At 37.7% G+C, this 11,949-nt stretch overlaps 1 protein-coding gene across 13 annotated transcripts in view; it reads left to right on the top strand.

The window, feature by feature from the left end:
* The window catches only part of DOCK7 (dedicator of cytokinesis 7), a 237,039-nt gene that overhangs the window by 141,004 nt on the left and 84,086 nt on the right, over nucleotides 1–11,949 (top strand). For all 13 annotated transcript variants that reach the window (XM_033225112.1, XM_033225110.1, XM_033225108.1 and 10 more), the window contains 4 exons: nucleotides 2,531–2,671; nucleotides 2,762–2,875; nucleotides 4,693–4,863; nucleotides 7,093–7,232. In XM_033225112.1, the coding sequence (XP_033081003.1) occupies nucleotides 2,531–2,671; nucleotides 2,762–2,875; nucleotides 4,693–4,863; nucleotides 7,093–7,232 (566 nt within the window). The remainder of the gene's footprint in view (nucleotides 1–2,530; nucleotides 2,672–2,761; nucleotides 2,876–4,692; nucleotides 4,864–7,092; nucleotides 7,233–11,949) is intronic.

Raw genomic sequence — 11,949 nt, 5'->3', positions numbered from 1 at the left:
TGAAGAGTGAGACTCATTTTAACCCTTATTTTCTCAGGGATAGTTGCATAAGCTAGCTATATTTTCAAAGGAAACTTGTGATACATTCTTTGCTAGTCATTATACATGAAGTCTATAATGACAGTATTGTAGATTTTATACCAAAGATACAAAGAGCTTTATAGATACCTACTGCTATTATTATGGCTAATAAACTCTTAGGGAAATACCAGTTACAATAAATAAAAAAACAACAGTACTGGTTGGGTGCAGTGGCTCACACCTGTAATCCCAGCACTTTAGAAAGCCGAGGCAGGAGGATCATTTGAGATCAGGAGTTTGAGATTAGCCTGGACAACATAGCGGGAACCCATATCTGCCAAAACAAAAATTTTTTTTAATTAGCTAAACCTGGTGTCACACACCTGTAGTTCCATCTACTTGGTGGGCTGAGGAGGGAGGCTTGCTTGAGCCCAGAAATTCAAGGCTGCCGTCAGCTATGATCACCATGGCACTCCGCATGAATGACAAAGCAAGATCCTGTCTCTTTAAATTTGTTTAAGTATTTTTTGCTTAATCAAATAAATGATACTTTTAAAATGAGTGAATTAATATTTTAATTAATATATATGAACAGTTGACTCATGAACAACATGGGGTTTAGGGGAACCAACTCCCTCACACTGTCAAAATCTGCATATAACTTCTGGCTCACCTAAAACTTAACTACTAATAGTTAAGTTGACCAAATAGTTACTGTTGACCAAATGCTTTACTGATAACATAATCATATTTTGTATGTTATTCGTATTATATACTGTGTTCTTAGAATAAGCTAGTGAAAAGAAAATGTTATTAAGAAAATTATAAGGAAGATAAAATATATTTGCTATTCATTAATTGGAAGTAGATCATCATAAATGTCTCCATCCTCATTGTCTCCACATTGAGTAGACTGAAGAGGAGGGTTTGGTTTTGCTGTCTCAGGAATGGCAGAAGGGGGAGAAAACCCACATATAAGTGGACTCATGCAGTTCAAACCCATGCTGTTCATGGGTCACCTGTACATATAAACTTGTATATGTAAACATACACATATGTAAACAAAGGCAACAAACATTTATCAAGTGGGCACAATATGCTAGTACTGCCCTGTGGCGTAGGTGTTACTAAGGCACAGAGGGGTTAAGTAACTTGTCTTAGTGTGCACAGCTTGTAGGTAGTAGGACTGTAATTAAAACTCAGACATTTCAGCACTTGAGACCATCTTCTTCACCTTCCTCTTCAGCCTCTAGAAAGCTGAAATCACTGAAACTTTTTCTTCCAAAAAAGGAGTATGTAAAAAAATATAAAACAAAACAACAAAAAGATAAAAGGATCTTCCAGAGTATGTCATAGGGTGGTACTCAGCATTGAATGTTGCCTATGTTATGGGTAAGAGAATATTTTATTCTAGAGATTTAATAATCTACAGAAAAAATAAGTCAGGGACTATATGTAAGTGACAACTCATTTTTTTCCTAGAAAATAAACCTTAAATTTGTAATTCATGTGCTTCTCTGCTTCTCTCGTAAGGTAAAAATTGTAATTTTTGACTTTTTTAATAGTCTTACATTTATGTTCAGGTTTCTAAAATACAAAATAGTCAAAGACTGCAATTTAAAACTTGGCTGTGCTCTATTTTAAGTATAGGACTTTAGCTTCAGTTTCCCTGAATTTAAAGTTTATTCTTTATTACCATTACCACAGTGTTATAATAAAGAATCTGTACAATATTCAATACAAATACAGTACAATATAGTCCTCGTATTTATTGTATTCCCACTATATGCCGTCATCTGTGTATTAGCTACTGAGGACACTATAGTGAAGACTGGGTTTCTAACCTTTCAAAGCTTACAGTTTGGGAGCTTTGGAATGGCAAAATTATTGAGTCTTGGAAAAATTTAATTAAATTTTTTTTGGCTACATGTGATAGATTATATGCCTGTAATCCCAGTATTTTGAGAGGCCAAGGCAGAAGGATCACTTGAGGCCAGGAATTTGAGACCAGTCTGGGCAACATAGCCAAACCCTGTCTCTATAAAAAATTTTAAAATTAGCTGGGTGTAGTAGTGTGCACCTATAGTCCTCGCTACTCAGGAGGCTGAGGCAGGCGAATCACTTGAGCCCAGGAGTTGGAGGCTGCAGTGAGCTATGATCATACCACTGTACTCCAGCCTGTGTGACAGAGTGAGACCCTGTTTCCTTAAAAAAAAAAAAAAAAAAAGAAAATTTAAAGGTTGAAATTTTTTTTGTTGACATACACAGAATTTTTTGTCCTATTGTTAGCCAGCATAATTTTCTGAAGGTAATATAGTGTTTTGTTTGTTTTTTCAGCAAATACAAAACATCATAGGGAACTTTAAAAAATATTTGAGAAGCTAAAAATATTTCAGTCATCTATTAAATTACATGCCATATTTTAGAGAAAGTCCAGGTATTTAGAGTTGTTGTAATTGTTAATTATATTCATAGGAAATTAAACTCATAATTTCTATCTTTTTTTCAGGTAAAGAGCATGGTGCACCATTTATACTTTAATGATAAACTTGATGCTCCAAGGAAAAGTCGTTTTCCAGAACGTTTCATGGATGACATTGCAGCTCTTGTCAGCACAATTGCTAGTGATATAGTTTCACGATTTCAGAAGGTAATAACTTTTTCCCCACTTATCTCTCTTTCAAGTTCAGATTAAACTATCATACTTTAATATGTTTTTGTTTTATATTCTGTTTCACAGGACACAGAAATGGTTGAGAGACTCAATACAAGCCTTGCATTCTTTCTCAATGATCTGTTGTGTGTTATGGACAGAGGATTTGTTTTTAGCCTTATAAAGTCCTGCTGTAAACAGGTAATGCATAGTTAGAAATAATTAGTAATCAAATAATTTAAATACTATGTTCTTTTCAGAGTTAGAGCTAAGAGACCTTAAGAGCATATTTATATACTGATATTAAAACAAAAAGTAGCCTAAAGTAATATGTATTTACTAGCAAGGCAAAAATAAATTACACTTGTTTTATCAGGACACAAGGACTGTGGCAAGCTGTTATCAGTACAGCCAGCATTTCCTTGAGTTATACTGGCCTACTCGTGACTCTTTAATCCCATTCTGGATCATACCATCAAGTCAGTAGTAATGTAAAGCAGTCTCAAGATGTCATGCAAGTGGAGCGTTTATACCGAGTGGACTTTTGTTATCTTGAGTGATTTTTAAAGCAACTGCATTTTGCTGGGTATTCTTCCTAATCCAGCCCTGGATGTTGTAGAGTTTGGAAATATGGACACATGTTTACGCATTTGCCAAATGTTGTTCATTATCTTGACTTTACTAAATTAAAAGCATCCTGGAACTTTTCCACACATAGCTGATTTTGTTTTAAAATTTTTATCAACTGATTAGTGAAGTCTGCCTTCTAGAAAACATTAATTATTGGTTCTGCTAGGCCACTTTGGTAGTAAACTATATAAGCCTTTTAGAATTACCTTTTAAAGGAGCTTTAAAAATACACATATTTCTGAGTCCCTTCCCAGAATTATTGAGAAGTTCAAACTTCTCATGGTGGTGGGGTGAGGAGTACACAGTGCTTGTGAAGCACCTCACAACTGGTCTACAGATTAGCTTTGGGGAACTAATAGTCCAGAATTCTATTTGGCAGTCTAATATTTAGAATTTTGAATATTCTATTGGATGCCTTTATTGTTTATCTCTTCTTTTTTGTTGTTTTTTTTTTTTTTTTTTTTTTTTGAGACGGAGTCTCGCTCTGTCGCCCAGGCTGGAGTGAAGTGGCCGGATATCAGCTCACTGCAGGCTCCACCTCCTGGGTTTACGCCATTCTCCTGCCTCAGCCTCCCGAGTAGCTGGGACTACAGGCACCCGCCACCTTGCCAGGCTAGTTTTTTGTATTTTTTAGTAGAGACAGGATTTCACCGTGTTAGCCAGGATGATCTCGATCTCCTGACCTCGTGATCTGTCCGTCTCGGCCTCCCAAAGTGCTGGGATTACAGGCATGAGCCACTGCGCCCGGCCTTTTTTAGTTCTTCTAATAGAAAAGTTAAAACTATGCATGGGCACTCACCCACATGAAAATACTTCAACACGATATGTATCATTTTTACCTGTCCCCCAAAACTTTATGTACTATTGCTACCAGAACTTATCCTGTCTTTATTCTTTAAGCATTGACCTCCTATGTTTGTCAAACATAGAGCTAAGCTGTAGGGATACTAAAGCTATTAAATCAGTTTATAGTATGTCTCCTCAAGTAGCTTATGATGTCGCTGAGAAAACAGACAAATTATAAATATAGGTAAGCACAAATTGCTATAAAAAGAATCGATAATTTCTTTTAAGAAGGAAGTAATATGAAGTTATTTTGGTGGTATATGTTTTCCCTGTTTTATGAGAAGTAGAAATATTGATGCTACATTGGAAACACAAGAATGTGGCTTTTAGGTTAGTCAAATGTGTTTATATAGTAAACCTTATAGTATTAAATTTTTAATTTTAGCAGTAACTCTGGAATAATGTGATACTGTTACTTAAGCCACAAAATCCAAACTGGATACCAAGTACTACCTCTTCAATTCTAATTTGCCATTCTGGTATTAGTATTAAAGAAATAATAGATTCAATTGGTGTTCTCTTACTTATGCGTTGCTTACAAGGTGTCTTCAAAGCTTTACTCATTACCGAATCCGAGCATTCTGGTGTCCTTGAGGCTGGATTTTCTGCGAATCATCTGCAGTCATGAGCACTATGTTACATTAAACTTACCCTGCAGCTTACTTACTCCACCTGCATCTCCATCACCTTCTGTTTCTTCTGCAACATCTCAGGTATGCAAATTATGTGAATATACATGTATTTAAAGTCACTTTAGTGAAGAAGAATTTTAAACAATGAAAAAAATAACACTTACTGAATAATAGCTGTATGATAGGCTCAGTTCTGAGTACTTTGTAAGTATTAAGTCATTTAATCCTCAGAATAACTCTAAGAAGGCAAGTTCTGTTATTATACCCATTTTGCAGATTAGAAAAACAGAAACACAGAAAGGTCACTGAGTAAAAAGTGGCAGAGCCAGGCTTTGAACCAAGGCTTTATTCTAGAGCCCAAGTTCTCTCTTTTTTTTTTTTTGAGACGGAGTCTCCCGGGCTAGTGTGCAGTGGCGTGATCTCGGCTCACTGCAACCTCTGCCTCCTGGGTTCAAGCGATTCTTCTACCTCAGCCTCCCAAGAAGCTGGCACTACAGGCGTGTGCCACTATGCCCAACTAATTTTTATGTTTTAAGTAGAGACGGAGTTTCACCATGTTGGTTGTGCAGGATGGTCTCAATCTCTTGACCCCGTGATCCGCCGGCCTCAGCCTGCCAAACTACTGGAATTACAGGTGTGAACCACCGCTCCTGGCTGAGCCCAAGTTCTTAACCACTGTTTTGTATTCCTTTCATAGACTTAATGCACATGTGAATGAATTCACCTAAATAAACTTACTAATTTAGATGTTTTCACAAATTGGGTTCTCTGAAACAGACACGAAGAATGAGTCTCAAATGCAGGATGTTTTTTAGAGATCAATACCTGTGAAAGGAAGTGGGGGATGAAGCATAATTGAACAGAGAAGTCAAACTGCAGTGGAGGCATGACAAAGCCCTGCTTAACTCTCTTGTATCCAGAAGCCCCAAAGGAAACTGGATGAAAATTGATGGGTTTTTCAGTGGGTGGTACTTGACTTCAACAGCTAGTGGGGTCTCTGTAGATGAAAAAGTGTTATTGTAGCAGGTAATATGTACGTCCTCTTTTATAAATTGAGATTAAGAGATTTTGTGGTTTTAGTATCAGAGAAGCCTGTATTTTCCTTTCTCCAGTGAAACACTCTTATTTCTACTGTATTGTTCCTGAGGCAAGGAGGCTACTTTCTTTAAGCTCTTAATTTCTAAAGTGAAACTTAATCTTAGTACTTCTTAATTTTGTTTTCAATATATTTAATTCCTGAATAGGATTATGTAGGTGATATCTCATATGCTTCATTTAAAAAACAAAATTTACACTTCAGCTAGAAAGACTAGAAAACATCAAAGGGTGCCCACAACTTTTCATTTTATCTTTGTAAAAAACATCTTCTGGATCAGCCTATTTTTCCACAAACTGTTCAGTCTGGCCAGCATGCCCTTAATCTAATGGATGAGGCTGCCCTTTTTCTCTCTTTCCCTATCCTCTGCCAAAGATGTAGCTACACAGACAGATTAATCATAAATATGATTGCTAACACCCTTAAGGAAGCATATTTGTTTATATCTAGCTCCTTACTGAACATCTCATTGAGCTAGGAAATGCTCATAGAATTTCTTCTGTTATCTGTTGCCCACTTTCTCAGCTAGCTACATAATTTTCAGATTCTATTAGATAACAGAGACATCACTCTTTTTTGGAAGGCTAGGAAGAGTTTTATATTCTCATTAGGAGATGATTTTCGCCATGGAGAAATATGAAATCTGTTGTTGCTCTAAGAAACCCCACGTGAGTCCTCAGTATGGACTGTATCTTGGAGAATGCTATAATATTTTGCAGTATTAAGACGTTAAAAAAAAACTCAGTAGACAACAAAATGATGGTAATTTTCCAGACATAGTATATTCTGTGAAGAACAGTTGTACTGGTGTTTCGAATTTCTCTGGAAACCAGTAGCCTTAACTATGAATATTTCTCTTATACTTTGGGGTAAGTGCATCTATGTCATTTGGATTTAGTTGCTTCTTTTTTTTGTCAGAGTGTGATACTGAAAAGTGGCTAAGAGAATAAAGGGGAAAATGAAAGTATATATGAAAAAAGAAATGTAAAATAATTAAATTTTCAATGGTTAATTTCTTTAGTAAAGTAATTAAATTAATAAAGCAATCTCATTATAGTTTCCTGTCCCAAAAGTGTGAAAAGTTGCTTTCTTTAGTGTTAGTAATATAAAATAAACTACCCTAGGAAAAAGTATTTCATTTCTTATATTGCTGTGTCTGTAGGATGTTTTGTTGCACTGCTGTTATAGTCTTGTTCTGCCTCACTCTCCAACAGAGTTCTGGATTTTCTACGAACGTACAAGACCAAAAGATTGCAAATATGTTTGAATTGTCCGTGCCTTTCCGCCAACAGCATTATTTGGCAGGACTTGTGTTAACAGAGCTGGCTGTCATTTTAGACCCTGATGCTGAAGGGTAAGTAGAACAGTTTTTACCTTGTAGAATATGAGTTTGATTTTGAACAGAGTGGACAGAAGTATTCCACTCACATTTCCCAAGGATTAGGAGAGTAATCTTTCACACTCTTTTTCTACTTCCCTCTTCACTAAGTTTCTCACTTATCTGTTTTTTTTTTTTTTTGAGACGGAGTCTCGCTCTGTCGCCCAGGCTGGAGTGCAGTGGCCAGATCTCAGCTCACTGCAAGCTCCGCCTCCCAGGTTCACGCCATTCTCCTGCCTCAGCCTCCCGAGTAGCTGGGACTACAGGCGCCCGCACCTCGCCCGGCTAATTTTTTGTATTTTTTAGTAGAAACGGGGTTTCACCATGTTAGCCAGGATGGTCTCGATCTCCTGACCTCGTGATCCGCCCGTCTCGGCCTCCCAAAGTGCTGGGATTACAGGCTTGAGCCACCGCGCCCGGCCACTTATCTGTTTAATCAATTTTATGAAAGACTTTTTCTCATATTTTGTCACCTCTGAATTTGGGATTTGTCTTAAAATTGGTGGCATATCATGATTCATTTAGTACCATTCTTTTTCTTCTTAATAGTATGTAAAATAAATTGTGCATATTAGTAGATAGATTTGTTGATATAAAGTAAGTGCTTTTCATTTGAGGAAAATGGTCTTTGATTCCTTGTCAGAAAAATTTATCCTTTTTTGTTTGTTTGAGATAGATTCTTGCTCTTGCAACATCTCAGGTATGCAAATTGTATGAATATACATATATTTAAAGTCACTTTTGTGAAGAAGAATTTTATACAATGGAAAAAATAGCACTTATTGAATAATAGCTCTATGATAAGCTCAGTTCTGAGTGCTTTATAAGTATTAAGTCATCTAATCCTCAGAATAACTCTAAGAAGGCGAAGTCTGTTATTATACCCATTTTGCAGATTAGAAAAACAGAAACACAGAAAGGTCACTGAGTAAAAAGTGGCAGAGCCAGGCTTTGAACCAAGGCTTTATTCTAGAGCCCAAGTTCTCTCTTTTTTTTTTGAGACGAAGTCTCCCGGGCTAGTGTGCAGTGGTGTGATCTCGGCTCGCTGCAACCTTTGCCTCCTGGGTTCAAGCGATTCTCCTGCCTCAGTCTCCTGAAGCTGGGACTACAGGCACATGTCACCACACCCAGCTAATTTTTTTGTTTTTGTAGTAGCGATGGGGTTTCACCATGTTGTCCAGGCTGGTCTCAAACTCCTGACTTTAAGTGATCCACCACCTCAGCCTCCCAAAGTGTTGGGATTGCAGGTGTGAGCCACTGCGCCTGGCCAAAAATTTGTAATTTGCCATCATACTATGTAGCATTTCATTTCAAAAATTGGCCTATAAACAAATGTCTTTAGGTTTTAAAAACTTCCAAAGTTGTGTACATTTTTAAAGGATGTTTGGAAATTGATGTAGTTAGAAAAGTATGTTGTCTGATGAGGTGATTTTTGTTTGTTTGTTTTGTTTTTTTTGAGAATAGGTCTCACTCTGTCACCCTCATCCAGGCTGGACAACAGTAGCTTGATTTCAGCCAGCTATAACCTCTGCCTCCCAGGCTCAAGCAATTCTTCTGCCTCAGCCTCCTGAGTAGTTGGGAGCCCACTTCAGCCTCCCAACATGCTGGGGTTATAGGCATGAGCCACTGCACTGGCCTGATGATTTGAATTGATAGAAATAGCTTGATGTAGCCAGGCGCAGTGGCTCACACCTTAATCCCAGCACTTTGGGATGCCAAGACAGTCAGATCACTTGAGGCCAGGAGTTCGAGACCAGCCTGGCTGACATGGCAAAACCCCATCTCTACTAAAAATAACAAAAATCAGCCATACACGGTGGCTTGTGCCTTTAATCCCAGCTGCTCGGGAGGCTGAAGCATGAGAATTGCTTGAATCCGGGAGGCAAAGGTTGCAGTGAGCCAAGATCACACTGCTGCACTCCATCCTGGGTGATAGAGCAAGACTTCTTCTCAAAAAAAAAAAAAAAAAAGCTTGATGTGTTGTTGTGGTCCAGCATCCTATGTATGGTATGTCCATCTTAATACTATGACCATAACTCATTTGGGTAATAATGGCTTAAAAGTTTTTTTTCTCATAGTAGGAATAATACAAGTTTATAATGCAGTTTAGCCTCATACAAGAACTCCAGAGAACAAAAAGAGATACTTTAAATAGGTTTTTACAAGGGTCCTCTGATATATTTATTGAATGAATAAAAGAGGAGGTATGTCAAGTTCTTAGCAGTATGTCAGGGGCATAGTCAATACCGAATAAATTGTGAAAGGCCAGATCTGCAAGTGGAAGACATGTGTTTTTATAATGGCAACTTCCTAAGTTTGGAATCTATTTTAAAGAAATAGTTTTTCACCCTGTGTTCTAAACAGAACTAGAGGGTCCTGAAGAGGTGCTTAATGGGTTTCCGTGTAGATTGGGGTGGGCAGTGTGTGCAGACTTTGGAATACAGAGAGGGCAAACTAAATGGGTGAAACTCTGGGCCTTCCACCCCTGCTTGGCGCCACTTTTGTATTTTGCCATTTGACAAATAACTATGATGTCATTAAAAAAAATAATAAAAGAATCTGTTGTTTGGGGAAAAACACTCTAAAAACAACTTATCTAAACATACTAGCTTTTTAAAATAACTGGTATAGCTCACTCATTTGAATCTATATTTTCAGTATGTTTACTTGGTATATGAAGGTGTTTTTGGTTACAATAAATAGAAAATTCTTCCTCCAGCTGGCTTTATTAAAGGAAGGAAATTTACTATTTCAAAATTGGAAGAAAGAAGGGATTTTTATTATTTATTATTTATTATTTTTGGTTTTAAGGAGCAGAAAGTTTAATAGGCAAGAAAGAGGAAAGAAAGAAGAAGACAGCTCCCTGGTATAGAGCCGGAGGGGGCTCCGAACGGATCAACTCCCAGAAAGATAGGTTTTTATCACAGTAATATCATCAGTTCAGTGATACTATCATGATTCCAGTTCTTTACATTTCTTACCTCTGCTGGAAGTGTCAACTTTATCCTAAGGCTGGAGCGTCTCATGACTGCAAGATAGTCTTGCATATAGTTGCCATATATAGCTTCTTAAGGCCCTGTATATCTGGCTCTTGTCTTCTCCTGCCACTCTCTTCCTCCTCACATACCAAGATCTGGCCATGCTGGCCTACTTTCTGTTCTCTAATGCGCCAAGCTCATTCCCACCTTCAGGCCTTTGCACGTGGATTTTTCTCCTCTTGAAGCAATGTTGAACAGCCCTCAGGTGTTCACATAGTCATTTCTTGCTTGTGGTTCTTCAGGTATCTGTTCAAACAGCATCTTCTCAGTGAGATTTTCATTGATCACCCAACCTAAATTACAGCCATGTTGACCAGGCACGGAGGCTCATGCCTGTAATCCCAACACTTTGTGAGGATGAGGCAGGAGGATTGCTTGAGTCCAGGAGCTCAAGACCAGCCTGGGCAACATAGTGAGACCCTGTCTGTACCAATAATTTTTTTTTAATTAGCCAGACGTGGTGGTGCATGCCTATATAGTCCCAGCTACTCAGGAGGTTGAGGAGGGAGGATCACTTAAGTCCAAGAAGTCAAGGCGGCAGTGATCACACCACTGTATTCCAGCCTGGGTGACAGAGTGAGACCCTGTCTCAAGAAAAGTAAATAAATAAATAAATAGGCCAGGCGTGGTGGCTCATACTTATAATCCCAGCACTTTGGGAGGCTGAGGTGGGTGGATCACTTGAGGTCAGGAGTTTGAGACCAGCCTGGCCAAAATGGTAAAACCCCATTTCTACTAAAAATACAAAAATTACCTGGGCGTGGTGGTGCATCCCTCTAGTTCCAGCTACTCAGAAGGCTGAGGCATGAGAATCGCTTGAACCTGGGAGGCAGAGGTTACAGTGAGCCAACATCATGCCACAGCCTAGGCAACAGAGCAAGACTTTGTCTCATAAATAAGTAACAGCCGTGTTGCCCTTGTCACAGTCATTCTTAACCATATAACCCTGTTTTAGTTTCTACAATGCACTTATCTGAAATTTGCTTGTTTATTTTCTGTCCTCTCACAGTAGAATGTGAGCATGTGACAGCATAAGAACAGGCACCTTGTCTTTCTTGTTCAGTGCTGTATTCCCAGTGTCTTAGTATTGTGTCTGGAACAAAGTGGGCACTTGGTAATGTATGTTAATTTGATGAATGAATGATTAACTGTAAGAAACTCACATCTCACCTTTAAATTTTACTGTCTTGGGAGGTATATAGATTATATGCAGCATTGTCTTAGAAAGATCCTTGAGAGGAATGTTTGTATTTTAATCCACATGCTTGCTATATTCAAGAATAATTCCTTAAGTGGCAATAATATGTTCTATAATTAACCAAAGATTTGCTCTTTAGAAACTTTCATTATAATTAGAAAGTTAAGACTGCAAAACAGTACACTATGATTAAATGTTGGTTTTGTAGTACATGGTTCTTTAGAAGATGAAAGGATTTATATTCCTTTATTGTAGCATTTATAAAGAATTGAAAAATTCTTTGAAGTATTGAAGAATTATTGTTTTTGTGTCTGTGTTTCTCTCTTGCTAAAGTGAGCTCCTTAAAAATGGGGAATGTCTTATCTTCAACATCTAGAATAGGATATTACAGATCTTGTGTTAATATATATTTAATAACTGAATGGGATTAAGCAGTGTAAACATATGAAAAGGCTTT

Source organism: Trachypithecus francoisi, unplaced genomic scaffold, assembly GCF_009764315.1.
Source record: "Trachypithecus francoisi isolate TF-2019V2 unplaced genomic scaffold, Tfra_2.0 Lachesis_group12, whole genome shotgun sequence".
Classification (NCBI taxonomy): domain Eukaryota; kingdom Metazoa; phylum Chordata; class Mammalia; order Primates; family Cercopithecidae; genus Trachypithecus; species Trachypithecus francoisi.
The sequence above is the reverse complement of the archived record's forward strand: the minus strand, read 5'-3'. Positions and strand labels throughout refer to the sequence as shown.